This window comes from Prunus avium, chromosome 4 (genome assembly GCF_965620075.1).
Source record: "Prunus avium chromosome 4, drPruAviu1.hap1.1, whole genome shotgun sequence".
NCBI classification, from domain to species: Eukaryota; Viridiplantae; Streptophyta; class Magnoliopsida; order Rosales; family Rosaceae; genus Prunus; species Prunus avium.
The window spans coordinates 10,627,594-10,646,400 of record NC_142287.1 but is presented as its reverse complement, the minus strand read 5'-3'; the positions used below and the strand labels follow the sequence as shown (position 1 = coordinate 10,646,400).

At 36.5% G+C, this 18,807-nt stretch overlaps 3 protein-coding genes across 4 annotated transcripts; all 3 read left to right on the top strand.

Moving 5' to 3' along the window:
- Positions 1 to 2,277: 2,277 nt before the first annotated feature.
- LOC148294773 (4-diphosphocytidyl-2-C-methyl-D-erythritol kinase, chloroplastic-like) lies at positions 2,278 to 6,336 on the top strand. Its single transcript, XM_088251674.1, has 11 exons — positions 2,278 to 2,648; positions 2,798 to 2,896; positions 2,983 to 3,051; positions 3,221 to 3,325; positions 3,405 to 3,461; positions 3,586 to 3,786; positions 4,047 to 4,139; positions 4,245 to 4,344; positions 5,062 to 5,161; positions 5,454 to 5,539; positions 5,962 to 6,336. Exons 1-11 carry the CDS (start codon positions 2,472 to 2,474, stop codon positions 6,060 to 6,062), a joined length of 1,188 nt encoding a protein of 395 aa, XP_088107800.1. The 5' UTR covers positions 2,278 to 2,471; the 3' UTR covers positions 6,063 to 6,336.
- Positions 6,337 to 6,746: 410 nt separating this feature from the next.
- Positions 6,747 to 18,573, top strand: LOC110774397 (uncharacterized). 2 transcript variants are annotated; one of them, XM_088251672.1, is made up of 14 exons: positions 6,748 to 7,233; positions 7,316 to 7,356; positions 7,539 to 7,631; positions 7,806 to 7,880; positions 8,175 to 8,224; positions 10,155 to 10,244; positions 10,399 to 10,455; positions 11,315 to 11,384; positions 12,049 to 12,150; positions 12,224 to 12,276; positions 16,935 to 17,085; positions 17,205 to 17,289; positions 18,064 to 18,192; positions 18,309 to 18,573. In XM_088251672.1, exons 1-14 carry the CDS (start codon positions 6,834 to 6,836, stop codon positions 18,494 to 18,496), a joined length of 1,584 nt encoding a protein of 527 aa, XP_088107798.1. In that variant the 5' UTR covers positions 6,748 to 6,833; the 3' UTR covers positions 18,497 to 18,573. The 2 variants fall into 2 exon arrangements, with proteins under 2 accessions (XP_088107799.1, XP_088107798.1); XM_088251673.1 differs by lacking the exons at positions 11,315 to 11,384; positions 12,049 to 12,150; positions 12,224 to 12,276 and having other exon boundaries at positions 6,747 to 7,233.
- LOC148294772 (uncharacterized) lies at positions 12,283 to 16,928 on the top strand. The gene has a single exon (XM_088251675.1). It carries the CDS (start codon positions 15,283 to 15,285, stop codon positions 16,003 to 16,005), a length of 723 nt encoding a protein of 240 aa, XP_088107801.1. The 5' UTR covers positions 12,283 to 15,282; the 3' UTR covers positions 16,006 to 16,928.
- Positions 18,574 to 18,807: the final 234 nt, after the last annotated feature.

Sequence of the window (18,807 nt, the reverse complement as noted above, 5' to 3'; positions counted from 1 at the left end):
AGGAAAGTTAAGAATTTGGGAATAAGAAATTGGAATCGGATCAACTACTCTCCCTAGTTTATCTGACTCCCCATTTTGAGGGTATTTGATTACAGATTTTACCATGGAACTTCCATAAAAAAAACCCCCCAAACTATAGGGTCATTTTCAAATTCATACATATGTTGTAAGACATGTACAACTCCATACTCAAACTCCTGGAAAACCTACAAATTACCCCCACCGTTACACAAACCGTTAATAAGTTCGTTAAATGCTGATGTGTCAAACATGGGCCCCATTTTTTAATGACATGGACTTCCAGGTGGACAAACAAATAATAAAAAATTATTTTAAATCATTAAAATAATTTTTTATTCCTTATGTATAAGTATCGCAGGGGCCTTGTGCAGTAAACCCCTTACGGGCGGTCGTCCGTTGTCATAAAGTAGTCCCTGTGAAGCTTTCGAGAAGAGGGGTAGTCTTGTGTGTAAGCATAGAATCAACGTCCTTAAGGATGAGCTGTACAAGAAACCGTTCTTGTGAAGGACCAAGGAAATGAGCAAGCAACGATGGATTATACTCGAAAACTATATGAACTTAATGCAACGCTTGACGCAGGAGTCTCTTATGAGATGGAAATCTCGGGTCCTGTGGTTGAAAAAAAACACATGAGAATAATGAATTGGGATGATTCTAATACGCCTACCAGATCTCGAGTCTCTGCATTTAGAGAGTACGCATTTACCCGCATTTCATAAAATCTCAAGCATTCAAATCATCTAACGACTTAAAGCAAGCCAAGTCAGCTAAATATGTTTTTGCCTTTATTAATGATAACGACATTCGTTACTCCTTGTTTTCTCCTCAGAACCAACTTCATTGTCATTCTCAATCTTCTCCCTTTCTTTTTTTGATGAGTAATCAAAAATTCTCAAACCGATCCTGTGAAACACTAACCCATTTCAAATTACCAATCTTGCTCTCAACCGACTTTGTAATTTACACAAACATAAGGCCACTTCCATAATACCAATTTTATAATAATCTTGCTGATCTCAAATTGGAGGATCCATTATGGGATAGGGTTAGGGGATCTACCATCATACAAAAAAGAAGATATGAGTGAAATTAAAATAAATAAATAAATTCTTTTTTATAATGAAATGAAATTGGGGATATGGAGGAGGATGGAAATATTGGGCGATGGCCATTGAAACTTATGACAAGCAGTCATGAGGAGGATGAACATAAATAGGAATTAGATGGCTTGAAAGGAGGAAATTGGGTAAGTGTTGGAACTTGGAAGATGGATGCGTAGTCCTTAATGGAGTTATAGTCATGATGAGGTTTATGGATATTGGGTTGAGAGACGGAGGGACTATTAACCTCAATTTTCAAAGAAAATTACAAATCTATCCTCTAGATGATGTGACTTGCTTTAAGTCGTTAGATGATTTGAATGATAAAGATTTTATTAAATGCGGGTAAATGTGTATTCTCTAAATGCAAAAACTCAGGATCCCCATTACTGATATCTCCAAGGGAAGAGGCAAATGAAATAGGTAATGCAAGTCTACCCATTTGCCTCATGAAAAAAGTTTGTCACTCCAAGTGACTAGGCAATGTAAGTCTACAAACCATTATTATATTATTTATTTTTATCTTACATTTACTATTATATTTTATAGAAAGTAGGTGAGAGAGTGGAGATGATATTTTATTATAAAAAGCAAGTGGGGCTCAATATACCTCTTCATTTTGAAGTACGCAATATTGCCTTGTTGGGGAGAGTAGTGGGGAGAGTAGGTAATTTTTTTTTTTGGTCAATAGAGTAGGTATTTTTTTTTTTTGGTCAATAGAGTAGGTATATTTTACCTACCCATTTGCCTTTCCCCTTGGAGCATGAAAATGCTGATGTGGCAAGGCAAATTAGGTTTGCCCACTCTTTTGCCTTTTTCCTTGAAGATGCTCAGCATGCCATAAATACTCAAATATAGGTGTAAGCAGAATACAGATGACACAAAATGAATGGGAAAGATAAGAATGGAAAGGCCAAAGAGGAAGGTAGCTATACCATTAATGGTTGAAACTGAGGAAACTAGAACCATAATTGACCGAGTTGAAAAGGAAAAGATGACTATTTGCCTTTCCTAGTTTTGAAAAAAATTAATTCTTCGCTTAAAGCGATTGAAAAATTGGGTATGAGCAGGCATTGCCAATTGGGATTTGACGCTTTCCGCATTTGTCCCACAAATACACTTTTGACTCGGTTTTTTTTACTGCCGTTCTAATCGAGTGTTTTTCTTTTCGTAATCCCACCAAACCCATTTCTGAACAGGACAAGGAGGAGTAGCAAAATGTGTGAAGAAATTGATACCTTTTGTTCCTGAAGGTATAAGTAAATACCACATATATTCAAAAGACTAAATACTCAAAGCTTCAGGCAAGCTCTTCAAGTCTCGCCCAGCGTTTCTGTGCACTCTGGAACTATGGCTTCCTCTCATTTTCTCTGCCATAGCCCCATCTTCCACCCATCTCCCAATATTATTGAAAATCGCAGTCTCTCTTCGTTCAGGTCACATGGGTCCTCTTTTTTTGACTCAAAGTCTAGAAATCAAAGGACCCCATTTGTCAGACTCATGGTTTCTGCCAGAAAACAAGTAGAGGTTGTACTTCAATCTCAATTCTTTGTTATGCTTCAAATTCAAATTGGACTCTCTTGAGTTCTTGTTGTTTCTATGTTTTTTTTCACTGGGCTTTCAATTGTATATAAATGCTTGTTTGATTGTTAAATTTTGGGTTTCTTGGTGACTAGATAGTGTACAATCCTGATGAAAGGATAAACAAGCTGGCAGATGAGGTGGACAAGGAAGCCGCTCCGGTTTCAAGGCTCACTCTATTCTCACCTTGCAAGGTAAGTCATTACGGGGCTTCTTCTTGCATTTTCTGGCAACTGGGTTTTCCAATTTGTGTTGAATTTGGCAAACCTTTCTCGTGCAGATAAATGTTTTCTTGAGAATAACTAACAAAAGGGAAGATGGGTTTCATGATTTGGCATCTCTCTTTCACGTGAGTCCATCCAAATTTATAACTACTTGCTGCTTACATGATCTTTTGTAAGAAAATCTGAAAGTCGAAATTTTATGCCCTGCTTCTTCTGTTATTAAGTTCACATCATTTGTATTCTATATATACATACATCTCTTACTCCCCAAATGTCTCCTGGTGTCTTGACTAGGTAATAAGCCTTGGAGATGTAATTAAGTTTTCTTTGTCACCCTCAAAAGCTCAAGATCGTTTGTCAACCAATGTGCCTGGGGTCCCCCTTGATGATAGAAATTTGGTAAGGCACTGTTTTTTTTTCTTTTTTGCCTGTTGTTCTTAATCTTGGGACATTGTGATTGGGAACCTTCTTTCTGCAGATTATTAAGGCCCTTAACCTTTACAGAAAGAAGACTGGTAGCAACAATTTCTTTTGGGTAAGAATAGATGCTTAGGTGATTGAGAAGATTTTGAATGTTAACTTGGCATCTCTTCGAATTTAATCAACCTTAGGTGCTGTAACTAAATATACATATTTTGTATGTAAATTGTTTTTGGCAGATTCATCTTGACAAGAAGGTGCCCACAGGAGCAGGGCTGGGTGGTGGAAGCAGCAATGCTGCTACTGCACTCTGGGCAGCAAATCAGTTTAATGGTTTTCTTGCCACCGAGAAGGAACTCCAAGAATGGTCGAGTGAGATTGGTTCAGATGTTCCCTTCTTTTTCTCTCAAGGAGCAGCCTATTGTACTGGTCGAGGTGAGGTATGTCTATTTATTACAAAGATAGAACTTCATCTGTTTCTTATTGTGTGTTGGTCACTCTATGTCATTTCAGATGATGGCTCTGCAAATATATTCATAATTGTTTTCCACCCCTAGAAAGTGTATGGAACAATCTATCCAACATGTACAGAACAATTTGACGCACGTAGGTGCATTTTTGTACCATATATGTGCCTGTCCTCAAAATGTCTGGTACTTCTATGGGAGTTTAAATTTCAGCTCTGGTTCTGGATGTCCAGGTTGTTCAAAATATTCCTCCACCGCTACCATTCGACCTTCCAATGGTTCTTATAAAGCCCCAACAGGCATGTTCAACAGCTGAAGTTTACAAGGTATTGCATATTTAAATGTAGTGAATGGATTAATAATAATCTGCATCAATATATTGAAACCATCTCTTTTAAGAATCTTTTTCTTTTTAAAAAAAACAATTTCAGCGCCTTCAATTGGATAGAACTAGTAAGGCTGATCCTGTAACTTTGCTGGAGAAAATTTCAAGGAATGGAATATCACAGGATGTTTGCATCAATGATTTAGGTATGTATACATGACCAGAGAGGTTCATCTAAGGCATCGTGTTTGATTGCCTTTCAACTGTTTTATATCTAGAAGTGTTTTACACATTCAAATTATAGTCATTATGATGCGGGAGCATCTATTAGACTTTCCTAATCTAAGTGGGCATCAGCCAATAAGGCTAAGTTTTAGTTATATTAAATTAATAGGTTATTTTATTACTTATTTTCCTATTCTTACTAGGATTTGGTTTAATTTCCTGTTTAGGTTTTTAATTCCTATGTCAATTAGGTTTTCTATATTCTAGTATAAATAGGCTATTAAGAGACTCTTGTATTTAGTTTTTGTTGATGAATATAATTTTAGACTTTAGTCTATAGAGTGTCTATTGGGATTTTGCCCTAGAACTCAATTATCTTCGTTCCAACTTCGATTCTATTGCTTTATCCTTCTATTCTCCGTATTTTGGGTATGTTTGGGTCGCTGGACAGCAGCTTATAGCCGCTGCCCTGCATCACATTATGTGTTAAACAATCTTCCATATGTGATGGTTGTTAAAATATTTTGCATAGAACTTTGTACCGAATTGACATTGTTACAGAACTAGAGAAACCTTGCTTGTTTTCAAGAGTAGGTCTTGGGTCTCAACAGGGTCATAAAGTATTGGACTGCTACAGTTCCATCCTTTTATCTAAAAAGCACTCCATTTACAAACTTTTTATATGTGTTTATTTGCAGAACCTCCAGCGTTTGAAGTTCTTCCATCTCTTAAAAGATTAAAACAGCGTGTACTTTCAGCAAGCTGTGGACAATATGGTGCTGTTTTTATGTCTGGAAGGTACATCCATTTTAGCACTTATTGGAATATTCAGTTAAACTCTTGCTTTTATCATTATTTCATTAAAACGCCGAAGCTGTCAGGTTGATGGGTGATGAAAAAGTATCCCTAGTCCCCCCTCATCTGTAACAGGGTTTTATGGTGAAATGGCCCACAATGAAAACCATTGTGCAAAAACATCACATTGTCAACTTTTGCATGGAGAACATATATTGCCATGTATTATTGTTTACTGATACAAACTCATTTGACATTTGCATCATTTCCATTTTTCGCAATATTGTTGATGCAGTGGAAGCACTATTGTTGGGATTGGTTCTCCAGATCCTCCCCAATTCGTTTATGATGATGATGAATATAAAGATGTGTTTTTGTCAGGTCAGTCTATTGCACTGTATCTGATGTTTTTACAACATAGTTGTATCAAGAGTATTAACTAGCTATGATAATGTAAAAGAAATTCATCAGAAGCATGTTTATTACGAATTGCTGAGCAGAAAATAAAAGATAACAAAGAAGTAATTGTTGACGCATGCTATAATTGCTAGTTCCCGTGCTGTTGTTTGAATCATTTATTTATCCAATAGCTATGAAACCTCCTCCCAGCTAATCATGGACAACCATGAAATGGGAAAGTCAATCATCACTTGATGGAACGTTGCCTAAAGTTTTAGATCGCCTATTTTGTTGGAATAATTTTAGGCTTGATTGAAAGAATAGGAAAATTATATAAAGATTTTTTTTGAGATATATCAAGGCTTGTCTAAAGCATGGTATTTTTCCTTGGAATTTTATTGCAGAGGCCAACTTTCTCACTCGTGAAGAAAATAACTGGTATACAGAACCTGCTTCGAGAAGTGCTTGTGGCTCATCCTCCCATTTTTCCCAGTCAATTGAGTGATTCACTCCCTCACTCACAGAGAAAGTTGCAATATTGTTCATATTATTTAATGCAGTTCATTCCAACTATTATAGGTTGAGAATATAGAATTTCACATTGAGGGTTACAAGTCATGACTAAATATATTAGATTTTGAGCATTTTCAAGCGTTAAACATTAGTATTGAGAAGGAAAATACTGATCTCCTTGAGTGGGAACTACTAACATGCCAATCATGGTTTGACATGCGCATAAATTTTATTTTATTTTATTTTATTTTTAATGAATTTATGTATGTGTTGTGATTTGCAAGAAGTAGAAATATCTCATCCGAGGAAGGATCCACATCTTTAAAAATTATCCAGTGGTTGTCCTCGTCTTTGTCCTTTATAATTTATCTTCTTATTGGGGTCTTTTCTCCAAATTAAAGTTCTCGAACCTCAAGGATCATTTGTGAAACTAAGCCTTTAAAAAAAAATTCATATCATTAATTTATAAAAAAAACAAAACAAAATAAGGAGGCAAAGCAAAACGGCGGTTTATCAAGTAAGGTAATTTTTTCCAAAAAAATAACTAAGGGGATTTTTAATTTTTGATTTTTGATAAAGTAACTAAAGTGATTTACTAATAACCACAGATGTCAAATAAACGAAAAAGAAAAAAGAAAGAGAAAATCACGTCTGATGATGAATGAATGGATGGAGACGGTGGGAGGTGAGTGAGACTCAGTCGAGCGTTGCTTTATTTTTGCTTGGCTGTGTTGCTGCCTGGACCCTCCCTCTCTATGAAACTATGACTATATCTGTCTATCTAAAACCCAAAAACAGAAAAAAAAAAAAAGAAAAAAGAAAAAAGAAAAAAGAAAAAAAAATGGCGGCAGCATTCTGTTCTTCTTGTTGCGTTGTAATTCCGTGTTCGTGGTCGTCAAGAAGATTGCTGCATTCTTCAGCTCATCCACTCCCACTTAATTGCAGAAATGGAAAGAGGAAGACGAGGAGGAGCAAGAGCAAGAGCCATTTCTCAAATACTCCAACAACTCCTCCTCCAAGTCCAAGAAAACTACTTACCAAATGCCTCCCGCAGTCGCAGAAAAAATCTCAAGTTCAACCCTCTGAGTCTGAGAACGAGACGGAATTCGAGTTTGAGAGGCTGTTTTCCAATCTCAACCAAGCCACCTTGAAGAGAGAAGCTGGTCTGGTCACTCACTTATTATTATTATTTTTCTATTCATTTGCTTATTATTATTGTTTTGTTTAATTGATTTATACTTGCAGGAAGTCTATCCAGCGCCATTTTCCTCGTCGCAGGGACTACGGTATGCAACTCTTCTTTCCTCGTTTTTCTTTTCTTTCGTTTTTTTTTTTTGTATTACTATAGTTAGAAGTTAGTTAGTGCTATTGGAATGCCGATTGTCAATCCAAAAATGCTGACTTTAGAGGAAGGAATTGTTGACAGTTGACAGTTGGTATTGAATTCCATATGATATTTGTATTGTAGATCGGTGCTGGGATCCTTGCAATCCCTGCAGTGACACAAGAATCCGGATTTCTGGCTTCTGCAATCACCTGCATACTCTGTTGGATTTACATGGTAAGTGTTGTGTTGCTAACCCACCTCAGCTGATGCATTCATTTTGTAACTCTCTGTTTTTCCTCTCTACATTATCACTTAGGCCGTTGCTAACTTGTTTCGTTTCACATTCAACACAATTTTTCCTGTTTTATATTTCCCTTTTCTTATGTACTTGTGATTCGTCAATGGCAGGTTGTAACGGGGCTGCTAATAGCCGAAGTAAATGTAAACACTATGTGCCAACTGGGTTCTGGTGGTGTATCACTGGTACTTAATTTCTTAGTCTTCTTTACACAAGTATTGTCCGTAGTTGCATTGCAGATTTAAAAGTAGGATTATATTTTCTGTCTTTCTTTTCCTACATGCACTAAACACTTAAGACACCAACTAGGAGAAAGAAAAAACAGTCAGGTCTCCTTTTCTGAAGCAAACCACATGTAACAACATAAAATATTTATATTTATATCAATTGTGTTTTTCCAAGAAAAAGTTTTAGGATGTCGGATGCATCCTTAACATATTAATTGTAACATTGTCCGTTTGTCTGGTGACCCATTTCAGGTATCAATGGCCATGAGGACTGTAGGGAGTGTGGGAGTTCAAATTGTGTGGTAAGGTGATATTCTTGTAGATTATAAAGTATCTGTACAGCTTATTGTTGACTGCAAAATGCATTACTTTGGATTTTTTCATTTTGGCCTGAATACTTTGGATTTTTTTTAAAAAAAAAAAAAAAAAACAATTAAGATAGTGCATTAGCCTTTTTTAATTTTTATTTTAAATCAGTGTTACCTTCTTTGCTTTCAAATGTAATCTATCTAAATTTGGTTCTGATGGTATAGCCTTCTTCTATGTTGCTGACATAATTTAGGTGTTGGTGAGGCAACTTGTTTCACCAACATATTATTGAGAGAGGTCATTTTGGTCGATATCCATTGAAGTTTCTGTCCTCATTTGGTGAGTCATTTAAAATATGAAATCCAGATATTGGAACCAACAGCTGGAATCTGCTTTATGCACACTGGTGTTGTAGAAGAAGCCAGGGGAAGCAGCATGAATGTGGACTTTATGGAATTGCTGTCAGAAGAAGAGCACGGTAAGCCGTGGATTCGATTGTGAGGGAGAAGATCAAGTATATTTTTGGAGTCACTTGATCGTTTCAACATAGAAATGGATTTCATCTTCAGTTTTGTTTTGTTCCTCATCTGGTGTACTTAGGTTGATTGATAAGCCCACGCCCATTGCAAAACTAATTGCACAAGTTGAGAGAAAGGGAGGTGCTTTCTATTTGGGTGGCTATCCTAGAGCTGAAATTGTTTGGAATGTGGTGGTGGAAAAGGATAAAGAAAGATTTTAAAGTTGGAATGAAGGCATCCCTTTCTAGAGGAGACCGACTAGATTTAATAGAACCAATACTGGAAAGCATTCAAGTTCTGAAAGGAATTTCTAGGAAATTGGAGCACCTTGTGAGGGGTTTTCTATGGGCTGGTATTAGGGGAGGAAAGGTAATTTGGTCGAAAGTGGACAAAGGATGAGTAATTGGTTGTGGAGATTTCTGGTGGAAAGGGAATCAATATGGCATGTGCCGTGATTAGGAAAAAGAAAAACAATTGAAATATGGAATTCAAGAAACTAGATGAAAAGGATAAAGAAAGATTTTAAAGTTGGAATGAAGGCATCCCTTTCTAGAGGAGACCGACTAGATTTAATAGAACCAACACTGGAAAGCATTCAAGTTCTGAAAGGAATTTCTAGGAAAGTGGAGCACCTTGTGAGGGGTTTTCTGTGGGCTGGTATTAGGGGAGGAAAGGTAATTTGGTCGAAAGTGGACGAAGGATGAGTAATTGGTTGTGGAGATTTCTGGTGGAAAGGGAATCAATATGGCATGTGCCGTGATTAGGAAAAAGAAAAACAATTGAAATATGGAATTCAAGAAACTAGATGGGATAAAATAGCAATGGCGAGTGAGAGAGTCACTTAGAAATGTCCTTTAACAACAAGAGATATCTAACTCTATTTCGAAACCATGGTGACATGAGTGCTAAATTTCACAAAGAAAACTCTAATGCAAACATTACAACTAAAGCTGGACAGATTGTGAACTGTATTTTGAATCCATTTAAGGTTCATCTTTTCGTCAGCCAAATTTAGGCACTTGATGAGAAATGTGGAATTGTGAGATTCGAAAGTTACACAAAACCAATGTTGGCATGAAGACTAGAATAGGCTAATTAATTAATTAGCTGTATATTAATTGCAATTAGTATAGTTGACTTTTGTACCTTCCTTATTTGTAACCTTGTAGTGAGTTTATATACCATTCAATCTAAGGGGAAAATCATTCTGCCTTATTCTAACTAGAAAATAAATTATCTACTGTGCTTCTTTTAAATGTTTTAGATAGTTTATTCAATATGCTCTTTTATTATTTTGTGCACCACTAATTATGTAAACATGGTCTGTCATTATGGCCTATTATAGTACAATTTTATGTGCGATTTTCTTAATCAGTTTCTGATAGCAACTTTCATTATCCTGCAGTTGGTCATACATTTTTATACACTATGCACTTCTTGTTGCCTATGTGGCTCGTTCTTCAGAAATTATGTCAAATTTTCTCGGAATTCCCTTGTAAGGACCAATCTGTAGCATTTCCAATGTGCCCAATTGTTGCACCAGCTTTTTGCTGTTTCACATCTGAATTTTATGAGTAACAATTGTCCATTTTATATTCGAATTATACTTCTACATTTGTTAGGTGTTGATGGCAGCATTATGGTTGCAGATGGGAAAGTGCAACAATATTTTCATTGCTGTTGGGAGGCATATGCTACTTTGGAAGGTTCATCTTTACACTTAGGTTATCGTTTTTGTAAACTAAGTACATTAAAGTAAACCAATCTTGTTCTAGTAATAATACGGCAATCATGTACTGTTAGTAGACTATATGCCAAGTTAACCAATTGGTGGGTCTCGGTCTTTCTATTAAGATGACTGCTAGTCGAGAATGCTGATCATTAACTAAATAGGAAGTAGTTGACCAAAACAAAGAAAAACAAAAACTAAATAGGAAGTTATGCTACATGTCTGATCAAGGTTATGATGTCATTGTACTGGTTAATTTTAAATGTGTGTTTGTGTGTGTATGGTAGACTGATCATGTGCATGAATGAGCAGCGGTGTGTGCCTATGAAATATATGCGTGTCTGTGCCATCCTTGCAGTACCTTGAACCTTTTCTCACATGGTATAAGCTCTATACCATCTAACAGAAAGAAAGCCAATTTCAAACTGGAAATTTGTTTCCAGAGGAAATTTGAGAATGTATTGACCTACATTTATTAGACAACCGTTGGTTTCCAAAAGCTTCAGCAGTTAGGGAATGAGCCAATAATTATGTATTGATATCTAATCCCCTCCCTTATGTGGAGCCTCATCCTACACATGGAGAGACAGACAGACAATTCGAGGGAAAAATATCGGTGCAACCACACCTTTCATTTTGTAACCTTTCAGATACATATGGAATGGAAATTAGAGGCCATAGGTATACCAAGCTAACAACAGTGGCATGCTAAGCTTCCAAAGAGAACTGAAATATGATGAATTTTTGTAGCTCCTCTCTCTCTCTCTCTCTCTCTCTCTCTCTCTCTCTCTCCAGTTGAGATTTGAGTTTGACTGTAAACTTATCTTCACATGTAGTCAACGCTTCGTTGGTGCGGTTAATGGGGTTCTGGTATTTGGAATTATCATATCTTTTGCTGCTCTAGTAGTAAGTCTCTCTCTCTCTCTCTCTCTTCAGGACTTGGATGATTTTAAGTGTTTTTGCTCCAGAGTACAGATTCTCTGCTCCAGTCCAATTTTGACCAAAATTATGTCTGCACAGTAGTCATTAGAATATTTCCCTTGAAAGATCCTATTAATTTCTGTGAACTTTGATAAATAGATATTATGGAAGAGATGCAAAAGAATTTCGAAAAGTTAAACAAAAAGACTGCTTTTATTTTTCTATTTTTGGTGAAACAGGACTGCTTTTATTTGTAACTTATCCTGGAGAATAATAAACCAGACTTGTTTCATTTTGGTGAGCCATATTGTAAATATGTATTCCTCGTCAATTTATTTTCAGATAGGCTTTATATACATTTTGAATTATGATTTAGAACCAGTCTGGCATCAAAAGAAGCAGGAAAGTCAAAACCATTTAATTGTGATCCTAACATCTTGTTATTGGAAAATTTGCTTTGTCTCATATGCATTGTCATGCTCAATTCTATTTTTCTGCATACTGTGTTGCGAACACAAGCATGCAGTATTTTTTATGCATCAAATAGAACTGATAAAATGATGTTTTAAGTGGTGAGAGTTGCTTAAATGATGTTCTATGCATCAATATCGGGCATGCAACAATAAACAAACATTGCTTTCTTTCTTAGGCCGTCGCGAGTGGATACCTACAATGGGATGTTCTTTTGAAAGCTAACTTTCAAGCTGTTCCCATGAGTATACCCATAATTGTTCTGTCGTTTGTTTACCAGGTTAACATCACCAACTTATATAGTCATTCAATATTAAAGCAACTCTTTAACATTTTGTATATACCTTCTCCAGAATGTTGTGCCTGTTCTTTGTACGAATCTTGAAGGAGACCTGTCAAAAGTAAGGTGATAATTTGATTTTTGTATTAATTAATACTAATGTAGAGTTACAATCAAAGTCCATAAACGATGCTACCCTCAGCCTAAAAAAATCCAGGTACCAAAAATGCATGCATACAAGTAAGGTGAAACAGCTGCTTCCTAATCCATATATATAGAAAAAATGGTCAGTCTCGGAACACAGAGGAAACTGAAGTCAAGACAGGCCCATAATCTGAATGATCCCTAAGCTTGTTCGTTGTCTTCCCGAGCTTCTCTTAAACTCTGTTCCTTTCCATCCAAAACACAAAAACATTTACAGTACACTGCATCTCCACAAAACCTTAGCCTTCTCTCCACCACCAAAAGCACACAATCTCTCAGAAAACAAAGACTTCAACATTCAATTTAACCTAGCAAGCTGAAGAAGATTGTACCGCAAACTTAAAGCCATTGAGCAATGAGAAAATATGGTCATTGCTTTCTGCCGCCCTTTTGCACAATGTATACCAATGTGGGGAGAGATAAAGTATAACCTTAACATTGAAGAACCTCACAGGTGTCAACCCTTCCATGGGCAACAACCCAAGCCAAAAATTGGACCTTGGGAGGCACCTTGGTCCTATAGGACAGATGAACTGAAAATAGAGACAGTGATCCTCAGTTAAAGGGTTATGAAATGACTTGCAACAAAAACTACCGTAAGACTCAACAATAGAAATTCTTCTGTCAAGTATTGGTGAAAGTGAGAGGGTAAATCAATGAGAGAGATTGGAAAACTCCCCCACATCATGGTCTCTCAGATTTCTCCTGAAATTAAAATTCCACCTGCAGACGATGCATAGAAATCACACAAACTACCAAGACACGTCAAGAGACATTGAAATCCTATATAGGTGGGGAAAGAGATACTTAATGGAGAATTCCCAACACACATTCTTCCAAAAACAAATTATATCCCCCTAACCCATAATAAAACAAAGATTAGAGATGAACTCCGGAAGGTGATGTAGGATATGGGTGAATTGAGTATTTAGGTAGTTTAGCGGAAGCGAAAACAATGGAAAACAGAAAATAGAACAAAAGGGATAGGTCTGGAATCACTCCAGGGGTTTGGCTTCACACCAAGTAGTCTCCAATCTCTGGAAAATAAGCTTTTCTTTATATCTCCACAACTCCATAATGAATTACATGAGAGGGGTATTTATAGCAAACTAAAACCTAGAGACAATAGGATAAAAAAATCCCTTGCTAAAACAGAAATTCTAACCTAAATAAAATAGGAAACTTATAAATCCTACTGAAATCTGGAAAACTTATAAATCTTACTAAAATCTGGAAAACTTAGAGAACAAGTTAGAAACTAATCGCAGGAATAAAAAATTGCTAGATTTAAAGACCAAATTAAACGACTTCCTCTTCCATCTCTTTCTTTTGTAAACCCTAATTGGTTTGACAAAGATGTCCTCATCATAAGGCCCTGAGAAACTTCTTTCCAATGAAATGGGCTTAAGCCTCTAGACTGCTCAAAGAGTAAGATGGTAAACTTTAACACTTTTTCTTGATGCTGAGGTTGAAGACTGTATAGACATGATCAAGTCTGATTACAAGGCTATCAAAACGTTAATATTTAAAATGACCAACAAACCACCCTATATAATATTTATGCCATGTCAATGTATTTGATATTTTTGAAGTACAACAGCAATCAAATAATACCAGGTGAACTTGAAGCTCATCCCTATAATATAAATGCTCGAAGTTTTCATTCTGTAAATAGAATTTTTCGATAAGTATTATTCTATTATATAGAAGTTTGTGACATAGGTAGTGCTCATAAATTTATGTTCAAACATAAATTGATATGTACACCACATACTAATATGTATTATGCATACATTCATATATATATATATATATATATATTACATTCATTTCTCTCATTAATATAGTTGTTCGTGACATATACGGAAGAATGAAGCCATTTCTTCCTTTTAGTTTGAAAGATGAGGAAGTTCAGGTTTAGTGAAAGGTTAATGAGGTTGTGTTCAAATAGTGACATGGTTGATGTGAAGGATTATGAAAGATTGAATCCACGATAACTTTGTAAATAGATGAATGTGATAAAACACGAAATGATGATTAAGTGGATCGAGCTCATAGAATCTTCAAATCTCGTTCACGTTCATTCGAGATCTTATGATGAGACTGCTCCCCTTAGCGCAAGCAGAGTGCCTTGGATTGTGCTATATGTCAAAAGGAAAAGAATTTCAGTTGCAAGCCAATGCTTTCCCGAAATGTTCAGCTGCTCGCATGAGCATGGATTTTTTCAATCCCTTGTAGTTGTCCAACAGATTCCACACAGAAATGTATTATGCCTATATGGATGTCACATTTGTGCTTCAAACTTTAGATTCCAAGTAACTGGCGTGATATATTTTCAAAAAGACGACCTGATATGTCATTGTTGCAGGACGCATAGGACCTAAATTTATTAGTTTCCTAATATATTTGTTAGTTTCCTAGTTTCTCTAGTTTTCCAAATTCTAGTAGGATTTCTAGTTTTCCAGATTTCCAGATTTCTAGTTTTCCAGATTTCCAGATTTCTAGTTTTAAGTTTCCTATATTATTTGGGTTAGGATTTCTGTTTAAGCAAGGGATTTCTATCCTATTATGTCTAGGTTTTAGTTTGCTATAAATACCCCCATGTAGTTCTTTAAAATTCAGATTTGGATATTGAGTAAACCTTCTCTTAAAACTATGTGATTTCTGTCCTTCCTTCTTGGATCTCTGATTTCGGTCCTTTCTTTTGTCCCTTTGATCTATATTTTCGTCTCTTCGACCTCCGATATTCTTCTAGTTCTACTGTTCTGCCTTTTCTTTCGTCTTTTCGGTCTATATTTTCGTCTCCTCGACCTCTTATATTCTTCTATGTTCTATTGTTTGAGTGCTTAATCTAATACCTACGGGCTGTACTACATCAATTGGTAATCAGAGCCTTCCCCCCACTTTCGTTTGCATTTGCTCTCTACCATGGCACCCCAAACCGTGGCCAGCCTTGCAGAACAATTTCATGCGTTCCATGATAAAGTTTCTGACAATATCGCTGGCATGGAAACCCAACTCTCCAAACTCCGCGTTGACCTCAAAGACGAGTTGGTACAGGCTCACACACATCGTGCTGACCTCAAAGACGAGTTGGTACAGGCTCACAAAAATCATGCGACGACGGACCTTGCCATCAACAAACTCCAAGACTCTGTTCATATGCTTATCAATCACTTTCGACTTGGAATGACTGAGCCTTTTTCTACCTCAGCGGTGCTCTCAAGTTCGTTTACGCCGCCGCCAAAAGGTGGCCTTCTTCCCAATCCACCGCTGGATCAAAAACTCAAGGCCGAGCCACAAGGTATTCCGAATCAATCAACGGGACTATCGATTGGCATGCCCAAGGCTCAACTGGAGCCCATCTTTTCTTTTGGTTCTATGCTGCAGCCCAACCATACCCAACATACGATGGGTCCTCCTCTCGTTGACGACAACATTCCTGTCCCTACCCCACCACCCCGACCACACGACAAGAACTTCATGTACCGACACTTGGATTTTGAGATAGCCCGACACGCCCAGCCAGGTGTTTTTCCTGAACGAAGGCACTCTGGCGACGACTTACAAACACAATGGATTGAGGGTCTATCACACCCACACACGCGCTTGCATTCGTTGGCCGATCATGTTCATCATGGGTCTAGGTAGAGCTCTCTATTTGCCATTCTTACAAGGACTAATGTTCCAGGCTTGCGGAACAGCTGGTTTCAAGGTGGCAAATATGATGCTGATCTTGAAGCACTAAAGAACCCCACATGCCTCTTCACACTTCCTTGGGATTTTGATTTTGTCGCTATTTACTCGTCGGAGTCGAGTTCTTTTCAGCGGAGGAGAATGATGCAGGACGCATAGGACCTAAATTTATTAGTTTCCTAATATATTTGTTAGTTTCCTAGTTTCTCTAGTTTTCCAAATTCTAGTAGGATTTCTACTTTTCCAGATTTCCCGATTTCTAGTTTTAAGTTTCCTATTTTATTTGGGTTAGGATTTCTGTTTAAGCAAGGGATTTCTATCCCATTATGTCTAGGTTTTAGTTTGCTATAAATACCCCCATGTAGTTCTTTAAAATTCAGATTTGGATACTGAGTAAACCTTCTCTTAAAACTATGTGATTTCTGTCCTTCCTTCTTGGATCTCTGATTTCAGTCCTTTCTTTCGTCCCTTCGATCTATATTTTCGTCTCCTCGACTTCCGATATTCTTCTTGTTCTACTGTTCTGCCTTTTCTTTCGTCTTTTCGGTCTATATTTTCGTCTCCTCGACCTCTTATATTCTTCTATGTTCTATTGTTTGAGTGCTTAATTATGGGCTGTTCTACATCAAAGTCTTTGTCTATATTAGTCCAAGGTCAAGGCCGACTTTGTACCTGGTTGACTTTATAAATGGTCCTTAAGAATTGTCATGCCTATGGCACCCTAAAATTAATTTATAATTTGAGATTGTATAAATATGTGCCTTGACTTAGACATTTGGTTTCGTTACTCGTATAATCATTTTGTCTGATAGGTTTGTTTTAGTATTTTGTCATGCATTATTGATATTGTATGTTGTGTATGTAATCAACTTGTTATTTTTCAGGACTGCAATTGTTTTAGGCACCAGTATACCACTTGTTTTATTTCTAGTCTGGAATGCCGTGATTCTAGGAACCATCACAACTGTTGAAATGAGCTCAGATAAGATCATGGATCCATTACAACAATTGCTATCTACGAACGAAGTTGTTGGAGTAGGTTTATCACAAGAGTCGTTCTTGAATTTCTTTGAAGTAACAGATAGTATGTGAAGCGATAAAGTTCTATTTTCCTTTCCTTTTCTTTTACTTTGTTGTTTTAATTTTTTTTTCAGCCTATTGTTGAGGTGTTCTCACTTTTTGCTATTGCAACGTCGTACATCGGCTTTGTTTTGGGTCTCTCTGACTTCCTTTCTGACTGTGAGTTCCACCTAACGATTCATCTTTTTTCAATATGAATGTGTATTTAATTAGTAGAAGATATATGATCAAAGACTGGGCTTCTGTCACTTCAGATTTCAAAGACTATTCTTACTCCACTATATTGAGGGATATGGCTGCTGCTGTGATGTGAAGTGTTTGTTTTGCGACTTGGTTTCTTTGGGTCTTTCTGGTGTAGCAGTCCTTTGTGTAGTTTGGCTGGTGTCTTTGTTTTTTTAGTCTGTTTTTCTGTTGTTGCTCGTTTGGCTTGTGGATTTCTTATCCACTTGTGTGTTCCTCTTCTTTTTCTTTCAATAAATTTCATTTCTATTAAAAAAAAATTGATTGAAATGAAAATAAACAAGAGCGCTTTTTTTTTTTTCCGATCTTCATAGCTTCTCATTAAGAGTTCAAAACACCTGGCCGTCCAGCCCTTATGTAGCTTCTTTTTCTTTCATTTTTTTCATTTTGGCTAAATCACATTTTTTATTTGGACTTGATTGTAAGTTAAAGAAAACTAAACAACTAAAATTGGCAAAATTGAAATGACTAGGACCAAAGTGGAACAAAAATGTAATTCAGCCTTTTTTTCTTCCTTTTCCCATTGTGCATTTTTACCTACTTCTATCATAAATCCTTTTGAGAATGGGCTTTTTCTCCTTAAGCCACTGTAAATATGTTTATGCATGCTTATATACTTAAGCCACTGTGCTTATCTAATTGTACAGAAAGGTATGCTTATCTAACATCCAATGTCAATTTCCGAATACTCAGTGCTGAAACTTCCGGCCGGTCAGAGCCGATCTCTGCCATACGCAATGACGTTGGTTCCACCAATTGTGTTGTCTTTGCTAGACCCAGAAATATTCTTCAAAGCCTTGGACTTCGCTGGAACTTATGGAGGTATGCTGTGGTGTAGCTTTCCAGTTTAGTGTATTTTTTTATATTTGTACTTTTGGATGCATATAACCATTACTTTTACTCATTTTGAATGAAGTTTGATTTCATGTTTTTATTAGTGTTGGTGCTGTTTGGAATTCTTCCTGCTGCAATGTCTTGGTCAGATAGGTACTCCAGTTCATCCCCAGCTATGAAATTGCCAGTGCCACAGTTAGTTCCAGGAGGAAGGCTCACTCTTTCACTTGTAGTGGGAGGAGCTGCATGTGTCATTTTCTCAGAACTTCTTGAGAAGTTGGGCCACCCATAAAACATTTGTTGGCTAGAATTATTAGACTTTCTACTAGATAGCACATCATCAATCACAATATTATGCATTTTGTGTTAGATTTCTTTATTATACAATCTAGATCTTTCACACAAATATGTAATACGTATAAAGACATGAAAACATACCTGGAGCCATCTTCCTTGAGTACACAGCCTCTAAACTCATCCAATCCGTAGCAGCAGTGTAACAACCCAATCCTTAAATATTATTTAATTAATATTTTATTAGAGGAAAAGACAATTATACCCTTAGAATATTTTATTAGGTTTTAAGTTGACTTTTTGACAAGG

What these genes read in the sequence shown, in the direction of transcription:
- LOC148294773 (XM_088251674.1), top strand. Translation starts at nt 2,472, where the DNA reads ATGGCTTCCTCTCATTTTCTCTGCCATAGCCCCATCTTCCACCCATCT. An exon ending in CTCTATTCTCACCTTGCAAG is followed by an intron (nt 2,897 to 2,982) that starts GTAAGTCATTAC and finishes TTTCTCGTGCAG; the next exon opens with ATAAATGTTTTCTTGAGAAT. An exon ending in ATTGTACTGGTCGAGGTGAG is followed by an intron (nt 3,787 to 4,046) that starts GTATGTCTATTT and finishes CTGGATGTCCAG; the next exon opens with GTTGTTCAAAATATTCCTCC.
- LOC110774397 (XM_088251672.1), top strand. Translation starts at nt 6,834, where the DNA reads ATGACTATATCTGTCTATCTAAAACCCAAAAACAGAAAAAAAAAAAAA. An exon ending in CTACGAACGAAGTTGTTGGA is followed by an intron (nt 17,086 to 17,204) that starts GTAGGTTTATCA and finishes TTTTTTTTTCAG; the next exon opens with CCTATTGTTGAGGTGTTCTC. An exon ending in CTCTGACTTCCTTTCTGACT is followed by an intron (nt 17,290 to 18,063) that starts GTGAGTTCCACC and finishes CCGAATACTCAG; the next exon opens with TGCTGAAACTTCCGGCCGGT.
- LOC148294772 (XM_088251675.1), top strand. Translation starts at nt 15,283, where the DNA reads ATGGCACCCCAAACCGTGGCCAGCCTTGCAGAACAATTTCATGCGTTC.